Source organism: Chenopodium album, chromosome 12 (assembly GCF_948465745.1).
Source record: "Chenopodium album chromosome 12, dcCheAlbu1.1, whole genome shotgun sequence".
Classification (NCBI taxonomy): Eukaryota; Viridiplantae; Streptophyta; class Magnoliopsida; order Caryophyllales; family Amaranthaceae; genus Chenopodium; species Chenopodium album.
In genome coordinates this window covers 43,291,786-43,318,673 of record NC_137845.1, presented here as the reverse complement: position 1 = coordinate 43,318,673, position 26,888 = coordinate 43,291,786, and the positions used below count along the sequence as shown (strand labels likewise).

General features: G+C 35.3%; 1 protein-coding gene across 1 annotated transcript; it reads right to left on the bottom strand.

The window, feature by feature from the left end:
• Positions 1–6,369: 6,369 nt before the first annotated feature.
• On the bottom strand, positions 6,370–25,141 carry LOC145572426 (protein fluG-like). Its single transcript, XM_081631400.1, has 18 exons — positions 24,876–25,141; positions 20,679–20,930; positions 20,374–20,440; positions 20,135–20,251; positions 19,950–20,055; positions 19,186–19,342; positions 19,005–19,100; positions 18,856–18,904; positions 12,264–12,532; positions 11,630–11,802; positions 10,975–11,095; positions 10,842–10,894; positions 10,596–10,725; positions 9,604–9,749; positions 8,520–8,705; positions 7,876–8,108; positions 7,299–7,441; positions 6,370–6,603 (listed from the first exon to the last, which is right to left on the bottom strand). Exons 1-18 carry the CDS (start codon positions 25,059–25,061, stop codon positions 6,541–6,543), a joined length of 2,547 nt encoding a protein of 848 aa, XP_081487526.1. The 5' UTR covers positions 25,062–25,141; the 3' UTR covers positions 6,370–6,540.
• Positions 25,142–26,888: the final 1,747 nt, after the last annotated feature.

The following is a 26,888-nucleotide window of genomic DNA, read 5'->3' as shown; positions in this document are numbered from 1 at the left end:
TTTGAAAGCATCTTCCTACTTGCCTGACCATGCCCACGCTTGACTCTTCTTCAAAAGATCAGTGAGTGGTGACACTTTTTAAGAATAGCCCTTAATAAATTTTCGATAATAATTGGTTAGACCAGAAAATGATCGCAACTTTGGGACAGATTTGGGTTGTTCCCAATTGACAATCGCCTTCACTTTGTTCTCATCCATCCTAACTCTTTCCTTACTAATTTTGTGACCAAGAAACATAATTTCGGTTCTCGCAAACTCGCACTTTTCCTTTTTCACATATAACTCGTACTTTCGTAACTGTTCGAAAACCAATCCAAGATGATTAACATGTTCATCTAGATTGTTCGAATACACAACAATGTCATCAAGATAAACGACACAAAAACTATCGAGATACTCATAAAGAACATTATTTATTAAATTACAGAAAGTAGTCGGGGCATATGTTAGCCCAAACAACATTACAAGAAATTCATATGAACCATATCTAGTTATACAAGTAGTTTTAGGCTCATTGCCCTCCTTAATTCTAACTTGTCAATAACCAGAACGTAAATCAAGTTTGGTAAAATAAGTAGCCTTTGACAATCTATCAAATAAGTCTTCCGTCCTAAGAATGGGATACTTATTCTTTACCGTCACCTTGTTTAATGCACGATAATTGACACACATAGTCATCGATCCATCGGCCTTCTTTTAAAACAGCACCGGTGCGCCATATGGAGCCTTAGATGGTTTGATAAATCCAGCATCCAACAATCCATCAAGTTGTTAGCGCAATTCGGCCAATTCAGGTGGCCCCATCCAATACGGTGCCTTAGCAGGAGGCATCGTATCGGGCTCCAATCTATTGCATGATTCACCTCGCGCCGTAGTGAAAGCCTCTTAGGTAAATCTCCAAGCATTAAGCCTTTGATGTAGCGTTAGAATGGTCGCACATTCCACACTCAATCAAACACATTTATAAACAAACATCCTACAAACCAAGCACAATGATAAGTAAGAGTTCAGTCCACAAGGAACAGGATATGGTTGCTAAGGATCTTAACACTTAAGCTAATTCGGGGTCTTTAGTCATTTGGGGGTTCGTCAAGTAGACAAACAAACTATAGTTCTAATTCAATGGATTAAAGACACTAGGGAATGGGATCCACTTAACCAAGGTAATTAGGCAAATAGGGAGTAAAATATACAAGAGATAGCAAGGACTATATGTAAGATCAACCTGATGCAATTAGGAAACAACTCACACTACTAAACTTAGATTCCTCATTAGTTTAGCAATAGAAGATAAATAATCAAATTGCAATAAGTAATGACATACTTAATTCACATTTCCATGTCAAACTAAGCATACCATGCTATCAAGCTCCTAAATCAAGGGTAGCTAATCCTATCATGAAGAACTAACAAGCAATCTCATACAATCAATTTAATTGCAATTCAGATATCAATACTCCTCCCAAATTTACATAACTAATCAAAAGGTTGAGCTTCACCCAACCCCTAGCAAAGAAGACTACTCACAACTCATCTTAGGTGACATGAAAACATGGGTTAGAGTTCTAACTACTTCAATAATTGGGGAAAAGTGATTAACTGATGAATAAACTATCATCCAAAAACAAATTATCAAGAACTAAAGAGATTCAAGTCACATGCAAATACAAAGTAAAATCAGAAATCAAATAGATAAAGGTGGGATAAATTACTAATTGAAGCTTTAAATGTTGAATACAAAGTGCCAAATCTTGAGAATAATCCTTGAAACTCACTATTACAACGATTGAATTGATGAAAACTAAACTAAATTACCAAAGTGGATTGTTTCAAACTAAGAGGAGATGGTAAAAACTATGCTACTGTTGTTTGGTTTCTAAATAAACTAAAGGGGAAGTATTTATACCCCCCGAATTACATAGGTTAATCCGTCAAAATAAGATGGATTTCCAGCGAGGAGCGCCCGTTCCTCGACCAGGAGCGCCCGCTCCGGAGTGATGCGCGCCCGCTCCTGCTGGCTTCAGAAGAAAGCAGATTTCAAATAATCGGGGAGGATCGCCCACTCCAGAGGCTCTGCATGCCTGCTCCCCTGTTCTTCAGGATAAGGCAGATTCAATCTTCAAGGGGAGGAGCGCCCGATCCTCCTTGCTTCACCTTGAGGCAGAATGACTCGGAGCAGCTAGGAGTGCCCGCTCCAGTTAGGGCGCACGCCCGCTCCTCACAGGGTTGGATTTTCGTAGAATGTTGTTTATGATGAAGGAGCTCCCGCTCCTAGAGAGGTGCACGCCGCTCCACTTAGAGCGGACTCTCCTTTCTCTGATTTCATGCCTTGAACGCTATTCCAAGCTTTGATTACTTGTCAAATTGAGTCATAACACCTGCAAAACATGGACAAACACATACAAAGAGGGAGCAAGGCTGAGATATATACAAAATGGGTTAGAAAGAGGGGAAAGGATAGCAAAATCGGGTTAAAATCACCACAATAAGTGGTCAAATAAACCACTTATCAGCCTTCTAATTTCTTCAATAAATCAACAATTTCGTCTGGTACTTCGACAATCACATCTTTCTTCATTTCAACCAAAGCGGTTAAGAAAGTGGGTTCACCTCGTTTAACACCCTTCTTAACCTGCATGGTTGACAACAAACTATCATCAAAGTAACATTTGTAGTAGATAACCTACCAAGGACAAAGTAAGGATATGCTTCATCAGTTATCATAACACCGCCCAAGTGGGGCGCAACCATCAATATTGCCTGCTTGAAAAATTTGTTGCCAAGGACCAACTCAAGTTGTCCATTTCCACAGTAAGCAACTCAACCTTTCCTTTCTATGCCCCCATTTTGACATGGATGTCCTTCACGATGCTTACGGAATCTGCAGCGGCAGAATTCACCGTCTTGATCATGTGCGAAGATGGCTGAACTTACAAGACCATCTTCCAAACTAACCCACCTTTCAAGAAATTGTGGGTGACCCTAGTGTCTATCATAGCCCACATATCGGTACCATTAACAGTGACCCTACAGTCCATAAGGCCATCAACCAGTTCCTTTTGTTCGCCCTTTATTGCACTCAATAACTTCATCGTATTCCTTCTTGGTGCAACGTCGTTTTCTTGTCCTTTTCCATGGAACCCTCTTCATCACTCAACTCACCCAACAATGCAGAAAGTTGTTGGCGTTTAGGACAATTTTGGACTATGTGAGGCCCTTTACAAATGAAACACCCGTCATTGAACCGCGTCTTCTTTTTGACGAGTGTTCTTCTTTCTTATTGTCAGAATTTTGACCCGACTTATCACTATTTTGGAAGCCTTTCTTCTTTTCAAACTTCCTTTTCTTTCCACGATCATTACCTTTTTCTTTCCCGCCCTTGTTATTAGAAACATCGGACGGTTTCCAATAGACAAGCGCTTCCGTAGCAACAATCGCGGCGTTCAGATCTTGGACTTTCTGCCCTCTTAACTCGGTTTGAGCCCATAGCTTCAAACCAGACATAAATTGAAACAACTTGTCCTCCTCGGACATGTTACTAATATCCAACATCAAAGACATGAACTATTAACATACTCACGAGTGGTGTTAGTATGCTTTAAATCCATCAAATTATCTCTTGCAACCCAAGATGTATTGTTAGGAAGAAATTGCTTTCGGATCTCTTCCTTCATTACATCCCATGAGGATATGGGATCTTTTCTGACCACTTTATCCGCTTCTTGGCGGGATCTCCACCATAATTTTGCATCATCGGAAAGATACAATGCAGCCAAATCAACTTTGCCACCATCTCTCCGATTAGTCATTTTGAAATAGTGCTCCAAATCCTAAATGAAATTTTCTAGGGCCTTATAATCCCTAGATCGATCAAACGATTTCGGTTCAGGGACCTTAGCACGATCCCCAGATGAATATGCACCATACTCCCACTCGAACAAAATACCCTTTGCTCCACTTGCTTTCCCACACACAATTTCCGTGTGTGCAATACGAGTCCTCTTCACCAAAAAGTACCACTGAAGTCTACACCAATTTCGACACAATCATTTCCTTTTCACCAAAAAAACACCATTTCCTCTTCACCAAGAAGACTAAACATAACGATCAACACCAATCTTGATAAACCACTTTCTCTCAACCAAGAAAACACCACTTCCTCTATACTAAGGAAGCAAACCGAAGTCTACACCAACTCCAACACACCACCTTCTACACACCAAGAAGGCAATGCAAATATTGAGATCTCAACCAACCTCAACAACACACCCATTTCCTCTACACCAAGGAAATGACATCTCCTCTCAACCAAGGAAGCAAACATCGAAGATTCGAAATCTACACCAACTTTGATAAACAATACGTTATCCAAGGGAATTTCATAGTTCTCCGAGCACTCCAACCGTACTCCACACGACTCACACTCCGTGGCAAACACAAGCCTTTGGGCATTTTCTTTTTGTTGATGGAACACTCCTACCATGCTCCCACCTCCATAAGCACCCATACTTGCCTTTCACACACATAAAACCATGTGTGCATTCATCCCTCACAACCACCACGTGAGCCTTCCATGATACACCTTTACTTGACATGTCTTTTTCGGTCTTCTTCTAACATTGAAACATCGAATGCTACGGCTTCTCTCCAATGACAATCCAACTAACAATGCCTACCACAAAGATTCACATCATCTCACAAAACCCATGTGATACCATTTCACTTGACATGCTTTTCACGGCCATCTTCCACCATTAAAACTGAAACCACGTCTCTTCCTCAATGGCAATCCAACCAAGCCATACCTCCATGAAGAACCCCAATCCTCATGACTACTCATGTGTTTTCCAAAGTTCCAAGGCACCACTCCATTATTGTCCCACGAACTTCAACCCGAGTTTCTTAAACAATTTCTCCATGGCACTCTCTCACACACAAACATGTAGCCATCACTGACGTTGAGTTTACTACCGGATATCAAGATAGGGAAATCCTTGATATCCTTCACTCCAACATCAACACTCCATAGATTTCAATCCTCCTATACCGTCTTCCATGTATTGTTAATCAAACACAAAATTCAAGATTTTTCAATTTCAATAACAACTAATTGAAATCCATACCAAAGACTCAAATTTTGAACACCCACAACACCAAAATTTCAATCTTTGGACTTCTAATAACAAACAACAAGCATACCACACAAACTAACCCTAAAAAACCGCCAAAACAACATTGGCTCTGATACCAATTGAAAGGATTAACGAATGTGCTAACTAGTTTGCGATTAACGACAATTAACAGCAACGAAGACGGAAAAACAAGCAACAAACGAGACAAGGAAAATTTACTGTGGGAAACCCGAGAATCGAGAGAAAAACCCACCAATCCACTATGGAGTAACAATTTGATAAAGAACAATATAAATTACAAGCTTTCAATTCACCATGAAAGCTCCTGCCCCAAACTCACCCTCTTAAATACTCAAACCCTAAGTGTTTGGGTTTACACTGAGGCTCTCTCTCTACATCTTTCCCTTCGTCCTATTACTCTCTTAGCAATGACAAAACAAGAGCATATATAGTGCAAGAGTACAAGGTTAATCAACGGCTAAGATTACATCCCGAGCGAATTAAAAGAAATCGCAGCGCTGAAATAGGGCCAAGGCAGCTGGTTCGGTTGAACCAGGGGTGGTTCGGTCGAACCTCCAAGAGGTTCGGTCGAACTCTTGAGTCAGTAGAAAAACTCGATTTCCTTCAAATGGTTCGACCGAACTTTTCAAAAGTTCTGTCAAACTTCCACACTCCGCAGACAACTCTTCTTATAACGGTCGTAACTCCCTCGATTCTCGACCAAATTGAGCATATGACCAGTAGTTGGAAAGCAATTGAGAAGAGCTATCACCTCTAACTTGAATAACCTCAATATCATTTCTAGATCTTGAAATATGCTCATTTAAGAACAGCCTTGCCTTTCATTGTTGCTTTGCACCAAGCAAACGATCCACAACTTAACTCCAAAGCTATGCACCCCCTTAGATGTCTTGAACCGTTCTCCACACTTTTCAAACCCAACAAATATTAAGCTTGTTAGTACGACCTTTGCTTGGTGCAGTATTCAAAAGGTTCCCAAGGATCACGTGTACAGAGCACATCTCCTAGCAACTCCGGCAACGGATAATTTATCTTCTTATTAGCATAGCTTAGTTTTGTTGTTTAAGCTCATGTCAAAAGCAAAAAATAAAAAAAAAATAAAAAAAAAAGATTGTTAAGACTTTAATTGTATGAGTTTATACTAACTACTATATTAAATCATTTAAGGTCGAAGATTGAAACTTTGTAATGCTAGAGATTTTTAAAGCTTTAAAAGTTGCTCTAGTTTTATAAAGTTCACATAATAATTTTTTTTTTTTTATTTGTTTGTATTAGGAGATTACATCCATTGCTGAAATTTAAATAATAGAAAAGTATAAAAAGTTTATATTTCAAAGTTTGAATATCCCTCTCTTTTTCCTTTTCCTTTGGTTACCAAAGTTGAAGGTTAATATCGGTATATGAGTTGCTTGTATGCATCTTTATTCTGCGAGTAGTACGCCACTTCAGCCTACAAAACATAAAACCAAATTCTTAATAATAAAAGACAAAAGATACAAAGGCAATGAAACTCGAGCACTTCAGCATAAATTGGAAATGTTCAATACAAACAGCTTTCGGTTGACACATAACAGGTCGCCTAAAGATCTAGTATGCATGAAAGTAAAAGTGTTCTACTGCTAACACCTTGTTCAAAATAATTCATAGGGCGGTTGATCATGCTTCAAATACTTACAAACTTATATCATATAAATGGCCAACTTCAGAAGTATGGTAGAAGGCATTAAGATCATAAATTGAAGAGGGAAGAAGAAAGATATACTATAAATGAGAAGATTACACTGGTATGAGTTCCATATACAACAGCATATTGTGATTAGTTGTATACAGTACTCCGTAATAATTATCAAATTTTTTTACCCGGTTAACTTTCAAACTCCAATTAACTTATGTTTAATATAGTAACATACAAGTACATAAGTTCAGGAGAGTAAACTGTAAACTTCATACATTAGACCTTTGCCACTTTAAAAGAAAACTAGTTTCAAGAGGCAATGAAAATTTAAGAATTAAACACAAAAACTTTGGAACTGGGGTAGATATTGACACGAGACTAAACTTTATACATGTAAAACCATTACCTAGTGTAGCCTTCAAAACACACAAGGTTATGAAAGTGAAACATTGCAATCGAAATACACTTACCTTCCGAACTCCCTTTACTGCTGTCAATAGCTTCTCACCGAAAAAGTCTTTAAAGAAGGTGTCCTTGTGAAGAGCTTCTAAGGATTCAGCAAGTGATGTTGGAAGTCTCTGAAGTTCACCATCAAGGCTAGAAGGGTTCGCTTCTGCAACACATTAATATCAAAAAATATATCCGTTAACAAGCAAGTACAAACTCTATGTTATCAGGAGTGTCAATGATTCACTTCTTGTTCGTCTCCTTACAACTAAATTATTTTCTGAGGACTTTCGAAGGAAAACGAGTGCATACACCAATACACAGTCTAGCACCTCCCCCCCCTCCCTAACAAAAAAGGATACTCTCACACAAAGGAAGAGTAGTTACCTTAGTCCTTACCCAACCCTTCCTAAAAGGGGAGAGGGGAATAGTTTTGAAAGTACAATAGAAATTTTTAGTTTAAAAGTTGTTATGTATGACAATATTCAACTTTTTGTATTAGATTAAGTTTAATTTAATTGCGAACACTTCCTTCACCTACACTTCATTTCAAATATCTTGTATACGATAAGCTCATACTTCAACTCTAGATGATCTTACCAATTGGAGGAGGCAAAGTACGGTGCCTCCGCAAGCCATCGATCCCTGCAGCAATTATAGAAGCCAAACCCAAGTGGGGATTTGCACATCCATCAAAAGATTTGATTTCAAAGTTGCTTACAAGACCATCTTCAACCCCAGGAGGGCAGGCAGTCCTCAAAGGAACTTCCCTGTTCTCTTTTCCCCAGCAATGATATGCTCCACTCCATGTGTCCGGTTGTATACGATCATAGCTACAGATTATAAATTTTAAAACGATCCAAATTAGATATTTTATTTCAACAACATATGATTCATGCATGTTAACTAATATGAAAGGTTACCTACAAGATTTTTGCTGTGTAACATAAACCTTGATAATTTGATAAACGGAAACACATGGAGAGAGGAAATTAGGCAGATTATCTCTATATATAGATAAGTCATTAAAAGCTAAATAATGTTCTAATGAGCATAATATGTTCTTGAATCAAATGGTAACAATCAACGCCGAGGGAAAATACTCGTAAGGGGTAACGATGCTGAATATGGGTTCATGCTCACAAGCTAACTTATATGAGAAATGAAGAATAATGGTCAGACTTAAACATTTGGAGAGTCCTCTGCTCAAAATGTTCTACACATAATTAAAATAAAATTGTTACCTATTAGGATTTGGAGCAGTAAATGCCAAAATGGCAGGAAGATGAAATAAAACTCCAGCCATAAATTCCTGACCGACTTTAGACATTCCATAGCCAGATCCAGCAGACCCAGTAAAAACATTTTCACCATTTTCCCACAAACTTAGATGCACATGAGATCCAGATCCAATGTCATCCAATTTATACCTAGGGTGAAAAGAAAGAAAACGATTAAGAAGTTGACACCAAGATGATAAACATAATGTCGAGAATATTTATAACACAATCATCATAATCAACCTATACACACAAAAAGTACAGTGCTGGAAATTCATATGCAAATACAAATTATTAGTGCAGTCTATGAAACTGAGTATCATACAATCAACAGGTAAGTAATAAAAGTATATGATTAATGACATATAGAGATTTAATGCTCAAATTTAGGTGGATATAATACTAGAAACCAACTTTGAACTATGGGATAATTAATTGAGAGCTGTAAGATCACATACTTTTTAGTATGAGATGCAACAATATGAGAATCATCAAAATATACTTGCCCCTCGTCCCCCTCACAAGAGAGTTGTGAATTTCTTCTATTTTAGTAAACAAATGCAAGGTGATTTAGATTTGTGCTTGTATGAACCAAGAAAGGGAATCACAATCGAAGTTCGAATTCAAGTATGGGACTGCACACTTACAACAAAGGTATATCTAAATACTTTATAATTCACATCATTGGGATTCGTTGAAAGAAGTTATAAATATAGTTTACTAGAAATTTTGCTGATAGCATCAAAATTCGTGATTGTTATATCAACTGACCCAACCTTCATATAGAATTAAAACCATAATGGACTATGATATTAAATACTCTATACACCGTACAATTATATTTGATGTTACCAGGGGCAAAAGATTCAACAAAAAGATCAACAAATAAGATCAATTTTCTACTGCAAGTTACCCAGGGGAAAAGATTCAACAAAAAAGAGCTGCAAACAAGTACTTGGAATTTTCATAATAGCATGACAAGTTTTGCTTTAGACAAACAATTATATTCATCATCTTGATTCACTTTGTGTTCAGACATGATACTTACTTTGGTGCAAAAGTTGCGAGCAATCCGTGTTTTCTAGCCACGCCCCTGATAGCTTCACGGGCAAAAACCAAATTATCAGCAGCACTGGTACAAACACTGTGTCCCAGTGCCATCTCAAATTGGCCTTTCCCTGCTTCGGCATGTATCTAACGCATATAAGGAATAAATTACCAAAAGAATATCTGAGTTAAGGCATTACACCAATAAAAAGAAGAATTATGAAAAAAAAAAAAAAGACAGGATAAACGCATTACAGTTCAATGGCAAACAATCATCATCCAGGACATTTTATAGTGATAATTTATAACCCTTGGAATTTGATGAACTAAATCCCACCCATCAATATACTATGTAGACACTCCTAACATTAAATTATTAGTTTCTTATAATTGATCGATGGAAACTCATGTCGACTTTTGCCAAAGGGGAAAATATTCCTAGCATTCAGTAATTAGTCAATTGAATCGTGATGACACTAATTACTAAGGCAACAGATGAGCTAAAAATTATATATTAATTTCTCCACAATGGCAGAGCATTTGGTTAAACACCCTGGCTACCCTCTCATTTGGTTGTTACTTCATGAATGCTGGGCATACTTTGCATTAGAGAAGAAGTATTTTCCTCTCCACTTTTGGATTCTTGATAAGTTGTAAATATGTTGTAGAGGGGAGAAAGTTGTTGATTTTTCTAAGATAAATTTCTATTGACATCTAGGCTTGTAGATTATAATTACACATTTGGGTTGCATATGATAGTGCATGTTACGGGGTACCTTATAGCTATGATGCACAATTGCTCTTAAACTATTTCCTACATGGCTTTGTGATGCTTATGGTATGAAATTAGATTTTGTTTTTCAACAAAATTTACACATTTGATGTAAGGTACCTTGATATATGCATTGGTAATAAGAAACACCAGAACGAGAGACAACTTCTAAGTCCTACTTCCAATCATGCACTCCCAATTAAAAATAATCTACTCCGTACCTGCTCCACTGAAATATCCAAAGACTGAAGTGCTGTAAACATTTCATTGAGGATGTGAGAAGCTGCATCATATGATGAAGTTGAGCAATATGGAGTTAAATCAAATGGAACCCATTCTTCACTTCCATCCCTACAAAAATTTTCAGTATTAAATACCTGATACTATAAAGTCTATAATATCTTAAAGCTTGTGGATATTAATGAAAGAAAAGTGAATTAAAAGAGTGGAAGAATTAACGTAATAACCTTGTTACTGGTTTCAAGATATAAAATTCATTCTCAAAACCTGCATTCATTTCCTAGACATGATAACAAAACATTTAGAGGTAGAACGACTTAGAATTGTATACTGTTGAAATACTAGGCAATAAAAAGGTACCAAATTAAACTCTTCTTTCATAACTTTTGCAACCCTCCTCAATGCCTCCCTTGGGCAGTATTCCCATGGTTCACCAGGCTTCAGATGCATGTCAGATAAAACCATCTCTTCTCCATAAACCCTGACAAAGAAAATAGAAGAACCCAATAAGTTAAATAAGAAGGAAATATTAATGGATAGTTTCTTAAAGAAACCAAGCACAATAAACATCTGTCAACAAAGCGCCTAGAAAGAAAGAAAATGATCCGGCATTGATAATCTTGAAAACAAAACAATGTAATTACCTTATAGTGGAATCTTCATAAACAATTCTTAAGCAGTACAGTTCAAGCATGTGAGTTAGTGGAATGAAGAGTTACATAACAACTATTTGGACTTTATCTTACACTCAATACTTCCTTTAAATTGTAGTGTAGCAACCAACAAACAAGAAGCACCTTTCCCAAGTACTGGATTCATGTAAATAACATATGATGCATAACATATATGAAACATAAGTTCTACCAAATCTCCTAACAGGATTTACAAATTCCAGAAGCAAATTCCACAACAATATTCAAATATTCCACAAAAAAAGTAAGAGTTATACCTGTACGAGTAAGGAGAAAATATGTGAAGATTAAGATATTACACATACTCGATTAAACATAATTACCATGGGATTTTTCTAAGGGTTGACATATCAGGAATAAGTCTGATCTCGCCTGTTCCTGTCAAGTTAGAATCAGCAACTGGACCATCCATAAAAGAGGGCATTCCCATGCACGCAAAAGTTAAACCAACACCGTTTTTCTTGACAACATCATGAAAGCGCTTTACAGGAACAACCTGTACAATATCAGATACATTAACGACAACTCCAAATAGCGATAAGATTACCACAATGTATCTAACTTACTAAACTACAATCGGTGTATGAAAATAAAAAAATTTAATACTCATAATTTTTATTTTTCAAGATTGCGGAAATGATAAGAGTTAAAAGGAAGAGGGTATATTAATATGTATATTCATTCATAAAGGTAAAAGTGAAAAATATTCTAAGTATATCTAAGCAAGCCCATAAATATTTAGGGGGGAAACTCATTGGCAAAAGAGTTAAAACTGTTTCAGATACTAGTCACAGACTCACAGAACATACAAGTAAGGTTCATACTTAAATGGTACTTTGATTTAAAACTGAACCCCTAGGCATGAATATCCTCTGTAACAAGCAGAACTTGAATATAATAATGATGCAAGGAATCACAAATTTCAAATTATTTCTAAATTAAACTTTAAAAACTTACACGACATCTGCATTGCCCTGAAGTATCGATCCAGATTACACGGACTAAAGTAATATGACTTTTTGGCAAAATAATTGAAGCCTCTCCATTATCATAAGGTATGGCTTTAGTTAGGTCCAATTTAACACTCTGTTTGATCTTGTAAAATTGAATTGCATTTTCAGCAAAAAGGTCCTTGGCTGCTTCCAATGCTTCAGGAATCGATAGATCTTCATCAATGCAAGAATCACGTAATATTGAGAAGATAACCTCACGTGCTCGCCTGGCACCTACAAAGTTGGAATGGGAACTGTGAGGACTGTTGAAGTGTTGATTACCTTTTGAAACCTTAACCAAAAATGGCCAAACTACATCTCTAATACAGTTAATGTTGTTATTCAAAAAGACAAAAGTGTACAGCTCCTATGCAGCTATATGATGTGCATGACAAATGAATGACCCTAAACAAAAACAATATCGTAAGTAAATTCTTCTAACTTAAGGTCTCCAATTAAATGTATTGTCACACTATTGCGAATCTTATATGCAAACAACGGTGTTTCGTAGCCTAGGTTATACACAAAGCGCTAACATACTAGGCCCAACCTAGCCTAGCTCAGGATGCATATGTCACCTCAAACTTGATAGATAGTATTGGTGATATACATGCTCCTGCTGCCGCTACTGCCTTCACCACAGCATACACTCACGAAATCAAGGAGAAACTAGCTGGAGGTTTATCTGCATTACTTCTCTCAAGCATTCTAGAAGATCCTAGATAGTTCTAGATTCTTCTATAGTTTGTTACGTGCACTTGTACAACTCAGCATTCTGTTACCAGCTTAGAATTCTTTCATAACAGAATTCTGATGTATTTTGTAACTAATTCTTAATGCTGTATGATAGAGTATAAAACATATTCCTGGCCCTCAACCATTAGCTTAAGCTTTTGGTTGAGATAGTCCACTAATATGGTATCATGGTATCAGAGCCAGAATGACATAAAGGTAATGGGTTCGAATCTCATCCACCCCCCACTTTCAAGTGGAATATTAAGCGCTGGGTATGAGAAAGACCCATGCTGCATCCACACTTCTAGCCCAAACGGGCTCTCGTCTGAGAGGGTGTGATAGAGTATAAAACATATTCCTGGGCCTCAACCATCAGCTTAAGCTTTTGGTTGAGATGGTCCACTAACACTGTAAAATAGATAAATAGATATAGAGCTGTAATATTATTACACATTCAATAATAAAAATTCTTTCACCAAAACTTCTCTCTCTAATTTCTCCCTCAACTTCTGCTAATACTTAGAAGAAAACAGAAGAAATTCTGCTTAGATTGCAGATTTCATCATGCTATCAGAGCACTATTAGCTCGATCTTGATCTAATTCAAGCTTCCGCAATACTTCATTGTTGTTCTTCATTTCAAATTTACTCCAAATGTTGATCTTGAGGTATCACACAATCTCAAACTGCAAATTCTTGATTGTTGATTGTTTCAGCTTTGTTTTCTGCAAATTGTCGTTGTTTTTGGTGATATAATTCTAAGTTCTAGTAGCTCTTGATTGATTTTTTGAGATCAATTTTTCTTTTGATTACTCAATCTACGAATTCTTCACAAATTAAGTCCAAATACTCTGCAAATAGATAATCAATGGAAGCACAGTATCATATTCCACTTCCTATTGATCAAGATCCTACTTCTCCTTATTACATTCATCCTTCTGATATGAATTCGATGCAATTTGTCTCGAATAAGTTTAATGGAGAAGGATTCACTGACTGGAAGAGAACCATGACAATTGCTCTTTCAGCTAAGAATAAATTAGGTTTTGTTACTGGTATAATTCACAAACCTAATCCTGAAGATGTGACTTACAAATAATGGGAGAAATGTAATGATATGATCATCTCTTGGATTCTATACAATCTAGATGCTACTATTGCTCGTAGTGTCTTGTATTCCAATACTGCAGCCGAGATATGGAAAGATCTAGAAGATAGATATGGATATACATCTGGACCACAGTTGTATTCAATTGAACAACTATCAGATGCTTTGCTGCATTTTTCACTAAGATGAAAATGGTATGGGATGAGTTAAATGCTGCTAGTCCTTTGTCGGTATGTGTGTGCAATCAGTGCACATGTAATCTCACTCAGAAGATCTTCAAGCTTCAGCAAGATCAAAGGCTGATGTAGTTTCTCATGAAGCTCAACAAGCACTATGCTGCTGTCTGAGGCAATATTCTCATGATGAATCCCTTACCTAACCTCACTTAGGCATATATATTGTTGATTCAGGAATAAAGGCTCAGAGAACTCAGCAACATACACAACAATACTCAAGGCAATTCTAAAGGCTTCAGGCAACTTGAATACAAGTCTAGTTGCCAAGCTAACAACAATAATACCAGGACTATGACAGGAAATAAGATATTTACGCCTACTTTTTGCAATCACTGCAACAAGCCTGGTCATTCAATTGACAATTTCTGGAAGTTACATGGGTATCTAGAGGACCTCAAGAAAAATGTATGGTAGAAAGGGAGAGGAGTTGCAGTTGCTCAACAAACTAAGACAGATCAAGTTTCTGGTCCAGTTATCACTGTTGATCAGTATAATCACTTGCTAGATTTGCTGAACAAGCACAATTCAAAATCTGCAGGCAATCAACCTTTAACTTTTGAAGTTGATGCTCAAGCTAACCTAGCTGGTAAAATCTGTCTCCCTACTTCTCTAAATGCTGGTTGGCTAGTTGATAGTGGTGCAACAAATCATTTTTGCACCAATTTGATTATGTTCTCTACTTTTCAAGAACTTCATGGGCATGAACAATTCTATTACTATTCCAGATGGTAGTAAGATTAGTGTTCTGCACATTGGAAGTGTGGTTTTAAATGGTGATATACAATTGAACAATGTCTTGCATGTTCCTGATTTCAAGTTCAATCTGCTATCTTATCCCAAATTATGCAAAGATATGAACTGCAAAGTTTTGTTCACCCATGATGCATGTTTTATTCAGGACCATTCTCAGAGTTCAATTCAATTCTTCTTGGTAGACTACATACTGGTTTATACTATGTTGAAGATCACAAGTGTCCTGGAAGTCTTTCTTTGTCTAGCAATTTTCTTACATGTTGTAATAATACTAGTTGGAATCAAGCTAGTACTGCCACTAAGATAGCAGAATCATGGCATCTTAGGCTAGACCATTTACCATTTCATAACTTCAAACATGTATTGCCTTGGCATATTAAGTATATTATACAAGGTTTGTCCTGCTGCTAAGCAAACTAGGAAATCCTTTCCAAAGAGTTCAATAAAGAGTTGTAAACCTTTTGAATTAGTTCATATTGATGTATGGGGTCCCTATAAGGATCGAACATATAATGGCTATAATCAAATTTTGACTATTGTTGATGATTTCACTAGATACAATTGGGTTCATGTACTTAAATTTAAGAGTGATGCTGTGAATGTTATGATAAATTTTGCTCATTATGTTCCTACACAATTTAACTCCAAAATCTTGTGTGTGAGGTCTGATAATGCACAAGAATTAACTGAAGGGCCAATGAAACAATGGTACATCAGCAATGGCATAATTCATCAAACCAGCTGTCTAGACACTCCACAGCAAAATGGAGTTGTAGAACGCAAGTATAGACACCTTTTGGAGACCGGAAGGGCTCTAAGTTTTCAGTCTAATCATCCTAAAAGATTTTGGGGAGATATCATTCTTTGTGCAGCATATCTAGTTAATAGAATGCCACTCAAGAGTATAGAATATAGGACATCAAAAACTTCATGGTGTTCCTGCTTCCATTGAGCGTCTGAAATCTTATGGTTGTCTTTGCTATTATTCTACATCAAAGGTTCAAAGGAGGAAATTTGATGCTAGAGCTTCCTAGGAGTGTTTATAGGATATCCTTTACATAAAAAAGGATACAAAGTATTGGATCTTTCTACTTACAAGATTCATATCACTCGAGATGTTTTTTTTCATGAGCTTCATCTTCCTCTTCACTACAAAGACTCAAACACTACCTCTCCTGTCCTTTACTTGCCTAAATACACTACTCATATTGACATACTTGAATCTTCTAATATTTTATCTACCCCTATAGAAAATAATCAGAATAATGTTCCTAATTCTTCACCTGAACCTTCTCATACAAATTCTTCTTTTGTCCCTTCACCTGTGGATGTTGATGTTCTTGTTCCTGTTACCATCCCTACATCTCAGGCACCACCTTATAGACACCACCTTATAGACAGTGAACTAGACCCTCAAAGGAACCTTCTTGGATGAAAGACTACAAGTGTTACTCTTCTATAACTCATTAGCGCAACTTAGAAGCTTCCCAGGACCCAAATTAGGTTCAAGCAATGAACACAGAAATTACTGCACTTGAAAGAAACTCTACCTAGGATGTTGTATCTCTACCTGCTTCTAAGAAAGCTATAGGTTGCAAATAGGTTTACAAATTGAAGCTCATGGTTCTTTGGAAAGATATAAAGCCAAGTTGGTTGCCAAAGGCTTTACTCAGAAATATGGGGTTGATTTCGAGGAAACTTTTTCCCCAGTTCTGAAAATGTCTACAGTTAGGTGTGTTCTCTCTATTGCTGCTGCTCACAAATGACCTTTACACCAACTAGACATCAATAATGCTTTTCTACATGGGAAATTGGATGAGGAGGTTTACATGAAAATGCCTGAAGGCATTGCCAACCTAGAAAACAAAGTCTTCAGGCTGAGAAAATCTCTTTATGGCCTCAAACAGGCTCAAGACAACGATTCTCCAAGTTGCATAGTGAGCTAATTTGGCAAGGCTACAAACAGTCCAAAAATGACTATTCTTTGTTCTTAAAGAAAGTCAATGATAGTTTCACTATAGTAGCTGTTTATGTTGATGACATCATCATTACAGGCAGTGAAACTCCTAAGATTCTTAAAATGAAAGCTCATTTGGATGCCACTTTTAGCATCAAAGACCTTGGCAAGCTCAACTTCCTTGGCATTCAGGTCACTCATCTTGAGGATGGAATTGTTTTTACTCGGAGAAAGTTCATCAAGGAATTACTTTCTTTTTGTGAAATGGATGTTTCAAGGACTGCATCTACACCTCTACCTATCAATCTCAGGCTTCTAGCTGATGTCGGTGATTTTTGTCCTAATCTTGCACTATACAGATCCTTAGTGGGCAAGTTGAATTTTTTGACTAACACTCGACCTGATCTCTCCTCCTTTTCTGTCCAGACTTTGAGTCAGTTCATGCAGCAACCTCGAGTTCCTCACATGAATGATTTACACCATGTTCTTAGATATGTTGCAAGAACTTTGGGTCAAGGCATTCTCCTAAGAGCTATTGATCATCTTTCTCTCAGAGCCTACTCTGACTTAGATTGGCTGGTTCTCCAAATTCAAGGCGTTCTGTAACTGGTTACATTATTCTTCTAGGTGGTTCTCCAATCTCATGGAAATCCAAGAAGTCCTCACCTGAAGCTGAATATAGAGCTCTTTCTTTAGCTGCTTCAGAAATTGCTTGGCTGTCAGATTGCTTGAAGAGCTTGGTGTTACTAATCTCAAGCCGGTTTCTTTGCATTGTGACAATCAATCTTCCATTCACATTGCAAAGAACCCAGTACATCATGAGCGTACTAAACACATAGAAATTAATGTGCATTTTACTAGAGACAAAGTGCTTGATGGTCTTCTGGAATTGCACTATCTCCCTACACATCAGCAATTGGCTGATGTATTCACCAAAGCTTTGTATTCACCAAAGCTTTGTCAGGACCTCAGTTTAGACATTTATTGTCCAAGATTGGTCTAACTGATGTCTCAGCCACCCCAAGCTCAAGCTTGAGGGGGGTATTGGTGATATACATGCTCCTGCTGCTGCTACTGCCTTCACCACAGCATACACTCACGAAATCAAGGAGCAACTAGCTGGAGGTTTATCTGCATTACTTCTCTCAAGTATTCTAGAAGCTCCTAGATAGTTCTAGATTTTTCTATAGTTTGTTGCGTGCACTTGTACAACAGAATGCCTCAGAATTCTTTCATAACAGAATTCTGATGTATTTTGTAACTAAATCTTATTGCTGTAAATTAGTTGTTATAAATAGATATTGAGCTGTAATATTATTACACATTCAATAATGAAAATTCTTTCCCCAAAACTTCTCTCTCTAATTTCTCTCTCAACTTCTGCTAATACTCAGAAGAAAACAGAAGAAATTCTGCTTAGATTGCAGATTTCATCAGATAGTTTGACAAAGAGGCATGGTTAAGGAGGAAATAATGTTACATATAATCATAGAAGGTTCAGTTTTGGAGTCATGTGGATGTGGATAATGATCTGAAAACCAACCACATAGTTAATAATTAAGATTTCAGCATCAGTTATCAGAGATTCATTACAGCTTTATAGACTCAAAACTCTAATTCCTAATTTACAGTGCCCCATATGTCAAAAAAGAAAAAAATATGGACAAATATGAACTTATTGATATATGTGGTCCACTGTACTGCATAAATACTGTGAGAATTAACTTGAAAATGAATATTTGATCTGAATTAACCAAAGATGAACACACCTAAGTAAAAAGCTTCAGGAAATGCATAGCCATCAGTGCTGAACATCACCTGTAGAAAATCACCCCAATTTAAGACATAATGTAATACATCAAGTGTCATCTTTACAAGAACTCAATTTTGTAGCACACAATCCTCGTAAACATGTCACCTTTTTTATGGGAGCCAGCTCCAGTAACTCTTTAACTGCAGATTTCATCCCATTGTAGCTGAGTAAGAGAAGTCCCAATCCAAAGTCAAGGTAGACCTGGCACATTAAGAAAAGCTTAACTAACAATTGTAAAATTAAGCTATGGTATGAAAGGAAATAAGTTTGGTGGCATAAATGATACCTGGGGATAAACACTCGCCAAGTATGATGCTTCCTTTGAAAATGGATAGGAAGCATGTAACAGAACAAATCGACATTTGTCAAATCTTGCATCTTCAAGTACCTTTCGAAGATGAAGCGGGTTTGATGTCCTTAAATCTTGATCTTTGTCTCCAAATCTATGGCCAATACCAAATACAATCTTAGCGCAAAGAAAATTACAGTATAAGGAAAAAAAAAAAAAAAAAACACAAGTTTATCTTACTAAGTAGAAGAATAGTTGCAACAATTTTTATTTAAGAAAGGTATACAACTATTGCAACATCTCTGCTTATGAAATTCCAACTTTACTCACATAGGTGTATTTTTCTTTCTTCTTATTATAGTTAACACATGGGCAATTCTTTCACTTTCTTTTCTCTCACCTCACTTTTCCCCTTACCTTTCGTGTCAACCCTCATGTAATCACGTTGCAATGTTAAAGGAACGGAGGAAGTAAAATACTAGAAACTCAAATTGTGAATGGTGCTTCCATGAGATGTGCTATTTAAGCTAGAGCAATACAACACTTCAGCATACTACCTCTATTTTCTTTTCTTCTTTACACTTTCTCATACAATATACCTTTCCCCACATTCTTACTTTTTCCAGTTGCAACCCAACTTTTCACATTATTTCCTTTTATTAAATTATATGCAGATAGTAAGTGTCAAGAATATAAAAGAACAGATGAAATATGAATTTATAATATACTAAAAGCAATTGACTTATTAAGTATGTAAATACCCTGTGTGTATTTGGATTGGCAAGTCAAATTGCAAAGCAACCTCCAAACTACGAATAAAGATATAGTCAATTAACTTCTTATTTGCAATCCGGACAGGCTTCCCAGCTGAAAGGTAGAATAGACACAAATATAAGTATATGTATGTTTGTTATGAAAAAAATGACATCTCTCAGGCTTCACTCACCCCTTAAAACTTCAGACAGGCCATTTTCAGCATCCTTTTCGCTGATATATGGATCGATTTCTAGACCACCACGATATGCTGCTATACTTTTCAATCCAACCACTGTGGCAGCTAATGTGGAAGAAGGTCATGGAAGCCCATTACAGATATTGAAAAGGCATACTCATCTTGTCATAATAATTATTCACATTACCATAAAATAAACATAAGGATTATAAATTATAAATGCAAAGGATATGACTTCAATTTTTCAACAAAAACTTCAGTAAACTTGTTCAGCGTCCATGTAGCTCCATCAGGCAAGTCCTAAAACACCCCGCCGACAACACAGAAATATACTTATAAATCAGAGAAATGTTACATATGCAGAATTGAGAATATAAACAAGAATGTGAAATAAAAAATTATAAACTTCCATGTTTAAGAATGTGTGAAAATTTGTCTTTTTTTTTCCCATATTTGTACTAAAAAAGCTTGGAATTAACATACTAGACAGAGGAAAATTCAAAATTTTTAAACAAGTAAAGAAACAAAATGTTCTTACTTCATCCAATATTTTTCCTGCCAAGTGCTCAATTCGTAATATTCTCCCAACAAAAGGAACATAGCTCTTATGCCACTCAATCTCATACTTGTTATCAAAATCAAGACCATCATCGATAAGTAACCCTGCGATCCTTGCAGCTCCAAAACAAGTTGAGCTAACAGAATCTATTCCAGAGTATGTCCGACACTCTTCAATGTCATACAAAGATGATTTGCATTTATATAGTTCAGCAATTTCCCTCACCCCCCTCTGAGAAAAAAAATATCATCAACAAGTGTTGTAGCCAAATTATGAAATGATCATTAATCAATTTGATTCCAATAAAAGATGCAGCACAACATAACTAGATGATTCAGGAGAAAAAATCTGCATAACAAGCTAACTTTTTAGTATAGATAATGAAACAGAAAGAATTAGTTGTTGTTTAAAATAAAGTTATCATAGGATTGCAGTATCATTTTACAGCATCGAGCACTACACTCACTAATTGACAAAGTTGCTTGATATTGGTGTAATGTCTAACATATTTACTAAGTCATTGCATCAATGGAGTAGCCAAACTTGGCATCAATATAGTTGTACAAGAAACACAGTGATGCTTTAGGATTGAGAACAAAAATTGATACTAGCACTACTGTCCTTGATAGATATGGTTATCAAAGAGAAAAGCTATCAAAAAGGTCATCAAATATACGAGTAATAAATACCACATTTGATAGATATGGTTCACAAATGATGACTGTAAAATCTTACTATGCACATTTTCAGACCTTGTACTCACTTTTTAGTTTTTACACTTAGGCCTCTTTCAATATATCAAAGAAAAAAAGTCTCATTGGATTTTGTTGGATTTATTTTAATGTGTATTTTTTTTGAAACAATTTTAGTGTGTAGTTTCATAATATCAACTTTTTATAATGTTTTTATAAATATTATTAAATTAAATATATGAATGGTATAAGATGTACATTTAAGTCTTTAAGATCCAACTAAAATAAAAACAGAAAGTTCTTTACTTCTTCAGGATTGGAGGGAGTAATAAAATTAAGTTAAAAAATAAATTTAACACATGCCAATTTGTGGTGCCCTTAATTAAAGATACTTGTTTTTTTTTCTAAAATTAAAGTTAGGACCTACAAGCTACGCCCCCACCCCACGATCCACTTTTTGTACCTTTTTCACACTCTTTTTCAGCATTCAAAAAGTAGGTGTTGATAGCCTTAAAATGGATAGAAAGAATACTTAGAACACATATCAAATTAAACCTCTATGGACTAAATGTCACATTCGGAATGTTAATAAGCACTTGTCAACCTTTCTACTAGTATATAACATCTTTATCTTAGTTGCTTTTAAGCCTCTTGTTAAAATTCGTTGCATTAATAGGTAGCAAACCAATTATGAGGGTAAAGGGACTTAAGGGAGCATTAAAAGCAATGAACTACTATTTGAATTTAAAGAACTCATCTTAGTTTAGAAATCAAATCACAATATGACCTCTTTTGACAATTGTATAAGTAAAAACATGTTTGTCTCGATGTGTAGTTTCAAAAATAGGAATATTAACTTTTACTCCTTCATGTAATTAATATAATGCATGTATTCGTTTTTTAGCGCCCCAAAATGTTATGTCTATTTTTAATATTTTAGTTATATTTTACATAATTTCATCATAAAACACCTACTCATTACATTACCTAATGTTTCGAGACATCATTCAATTTTTTTTAACTTTCCCATACAAAATAACCTTTATGAAAAATGAGGAACATACACTATCTTATGGGACATTATCACTTTATTAATATTCATATATGGTTAACTGAGGTATTAGGAAATGTACAAACATAAAATACAGAGTAGAAATATAATTTTGAAACGGAAGGAGTATTTCAAGTATATAACACATTATCACTTTATCAGTCACAATCCATGTACTACATAAATGTGCAAGTAGTGCAACAACCAACCTTTCTAGGAAATTAGGGAACGTATTTTAACACACTAAAAACAGATTAACACTGAAGTAATACTTAAAGAAGTTGTCACTAACTTAATGACACAGACCCAACAACGACACTCCACCTACTCAGCCACCACTTACCACTTTAAACCAATGTCGTTTTTGAGAAACCTACGTGTTGATTGAAACGCACTGGCACCAGCCCCGTATCTGGGGCAGGGCAGCCGGGGCGGCCGCCCAGGGCCCCGGAATGGGAAGCCCAAATTTGTTAAAACAGAGTCTGGTTTAATTAAAAAAAAAAAAAAAACAAAGCCCAATTAATGCTTAATACTCCTTCATGTATTCACGCAATATTACAGAGAAAAGATTTCTCTTCCCCAAAATAATTACTCTCCCTAATTACTATAGATATTTCCCAAAACAGTTACACTCCCTATTTAATACTACCTACTATAATTAATCCCTTAATTTGTCTAGGTTCAATAATTCTCAGAAGAAGAAAAAAAAAATTATAAAGAGGGAAATTAAAAGAATGACGATAGTTTTCTATAGATTATAATCATTGGTGGCTATCTAAGGCTTATAGAGGTGAAGAATGATGAAAAGGGATTGAGTAGATCGAGATCGTTAGCAATGATGATTTCCATTGAAAAGCTTTAATTTATTCATGATGACCTCTTAAAGGTTCAGTTTTTGTGATTTTGTATGTTTTTGACGTATTTAATTTTATTGTACTGTGATTTTTTTATAAGCTAGCTTAGGTTTTACCAAGAATTTTTTAGGGTTAAGCTTAGTTGCATGTAGAATGTTTTGAATATTGTCTTAAAATAAAAGCAAAGTTGTCTTGATTATTTTTTTTTTTTGAAATTATTTTATCTTGATTTAAGTTTTTTTGTTTTTTGTTTTTTTTTTTTTAATCTTGATTTAAGTTATGTCTTTTGATGTATATACTACATATGGTGGATATGTTTGAGTTGGAAATATATGAAAAATTCAAGAATTAAGTTACTCAACATTATGTCTGCAGTCTGCTTTAAGTCTTGTAAAAATATTCATATTTTTTTGGTTTTTGCATACCCTTAAAATTTAAAAAAATTTAACATCACTTTTTAAATAGGGCCCCAAATCATAAGTTCGCCCATAGGCCACCAAAATCTCAGAAACGGGGCTGTCTGGCACATAGGTAACACTTCCTCCGTTTTGAATTAGATGCATCACTTTGATTAAAAAAATGTGATAGTATTGTATTGAGAGATATGATCAATTCAAAAAATTTAAAGGCTTGTTTTGGTTATATAATTTTTTATTTTTTATTTTTTTTTCAATTGATGAAACAGTTTTCTGTTTTTTTTTTTTTTTTTTTTTTTTTTTTACAACTAACACTTTTCTGTTAACATAATCACTTTTCATTTTCATTTGTTTTTTTGTGAGTAACGGGTCATTTTCAAGTAAGTAGGGGGACCAAATGAGCATGATGCATCAACTACGAGTACAATTTTTGACCAAAGAAAATAAATAATTAGGTGATGATGTATGTAAATATGTACTTCGTAATATTGATTTCTAAAATGGTGCGGTGTATAAGTTTGAAAATTCATGGCAAAAATTTGAAAGAATGGCAAAAACACAAGTGAATCAATGTAAATTTTTTTTTGAATAAGTGAATCAATGTAATTAATGTTTATTTAGAATGAATATTTTCCTTTTTTCAGCTGATTATATGTCACCGCTATGTTTGTCATTTTCTTCAAAAATATCTAACCTTAAACGAAAAATAACAAAACATATATTGGAAATTTTAAAAAATAATTTTACAAAAAACAACAATTTGAAAAGTTAATGCATATTCCAAGTGAATCCCCAAAATAGCATCTTTTATTTTGTACAAAATCTTTTTTTTTTTTTTTTTCTATATTGTACAAAATCTATCAAACAAAAACACATTAAATATCAAATAATATAAAATAAATGAAATTAATCGCCCCCTTTCTCTTTGATGGATGAATTAATATGAAACGGGGAAGTATAATCAATCCCATAATGACATAAAAGTACTAATCTCTCATCAAAGAAACTAGAAAAATATTTTCAAAATTATCATCTGCAATTTTGGCATGAGCTAACGATAATCAGAATCATGCAAATATTACAAATATTAATCTATTTGGTTGAAAAAATTAATAAAGTTGAAAAGGAAGGAAAAAAAAAAAAAAAAAGAAGAAAAAGGTTACCTTGAAAGAGAGAGAGTGAGGAGCAAAGGATAAAGCGTCACCATTGGCTTCGGTAAAGCATTTGATGAATGGAAATGACGAATTAATAGCGACGATATTGTGAGCATGAGCGTCGATTAATTCTAAATTGTCAATTGTATTTTTCAATTCTGCAAATTTATCCACTTTTCTACACCTCAAACTCATACTTGTAATTTATTAGTGGATGAAGTTGGCTTGTTTTTTAGTAGAATCAACTTAGTTGTGGGTTTGCGTTTGCCGCTTTGGTGTTTGGGTTTTGGGTAAGGTCTTATGTTTTGACTTTGGTAGGATTATTATTATAATGTACTTCTGTATAATGTTAGCATGTCTTATCAATTAAGGAAGTATTTAGTTTAAAAAAAAAAGGGGGGGGGGGGGGGGGGGGGTTTCTACATTATAACCAACCTGTAACTTTTCGTTTTGTACGATGTGTCCCCTTTTTGACAAATCCACATTGTAACCCTAAAATACAATCAGTGTCTATACGGTAACCTTGCCGTTATCTTACCGTTAACAAATTCCATTAGTGGGACCCACTCACAACTTAATAATAATTTTTTATCGATTTGCATATTGAAAATAGTTCTGTTAAAAGTTTTAGGGGTTATTTTGGTTTTAAAAGGACCAAATTGAGCTCAGATTTAACAAAAAAATAACATAAATACCTCGTTTTGCGTATTTAAAAATATCTCGATTTGCGTGTTTGCGTATTTAATACGCAAAACGAGGTATTTGTGTTATTTTTTTGCTAAATTTGAGCTCAATTTGGATCCTTGAGGGCCAAAATAGCCCCTAAAACCTTTAACAGAACAATTTTTAACACGCAAATCGATAATAAATAATTATTAAGTGGAGAGTGGGTCCCACTAACGGAATTTGTTAACGGCGGGATAACAGTAAGGTTACCATATAGAAAGTAAATGTATTTTGGGGTTACAATGTAGATTTCTAAAAAATGGGGGGCACATCGTAGAAAACGGAAAATTAGAGGGTTATAATGTAAAAAAACCGAAAAAAGAATAATTAAGGATGTTTTTGTGTAAATGAATGTGGACAATAGTTTGTTGTAGTATTATAGTATAACTAGTATATGAATGTGGATAACAATATGACTATATGAGTATATAAGGAACCAAGCTTTGCAAAACTTGGTTGAATGGGAAAATTTACATCTTAGAACTAAGAGGTTGCGGGATCAAACACTTTTAGAGGCATTTTAGGATGGGGATTCTCTTACCCTTCTCCCCCTCCTCCAACTTTTAAAGTGTCGACATGTGAGGAGGATTTAGTCCGATAGGGGGCTCTTCTCCTTACCAACCTAAGTTTTTTTAAAAAAATAAAAAAAAAAAAAATGAGTATTTAAGGAGAAGTGGGAATGTAAGGTAACAAAAAATGCCCTTATACGGTCTAAAATATGAGTCGAACCATGTTAATCAATGAGAATAACATCTAATTTTATCCGAGGTAGTCTAAAACAATAAGGGGGCGTTTGGTTCACGAAATATAGGTATGAGGTATGGGTTTAGAATGACTAAAACCCATACCATATGTTTAGTTGACAAAAATATGAATTTCAAACCCATACCTCAAACCCATGAGGTATGGGGTTTAGAAACCTTGGGGGGGGGGGGAGGTGGGTTTGGCTCATTCCATTCCCTTAGGTATCAAATAAAAGGAGAGAATAGTGAGATATTCCATTCCAGAATTAAACCAAACACATGGTATTAAGTATCAAGTTCCAACCCGATACCACCTTAACCCCATTCCTAATTCCAACCCCATACCACTTTGTGAACCAAATGCCCCCTAATTACTCTCATCATATATGACAATGGCAAGGTTAGTATTTTAGACCTTGTAATTGTATGTGTGGTTACAATAAAACTAACAAGACAATTAGTAATTTAAGATCCATATGTTAGTATGCTCCGTAATATTTATACAACAAGATGTGTAAAATTACTTGTGGACATGTGTTATTGTGATTTATTA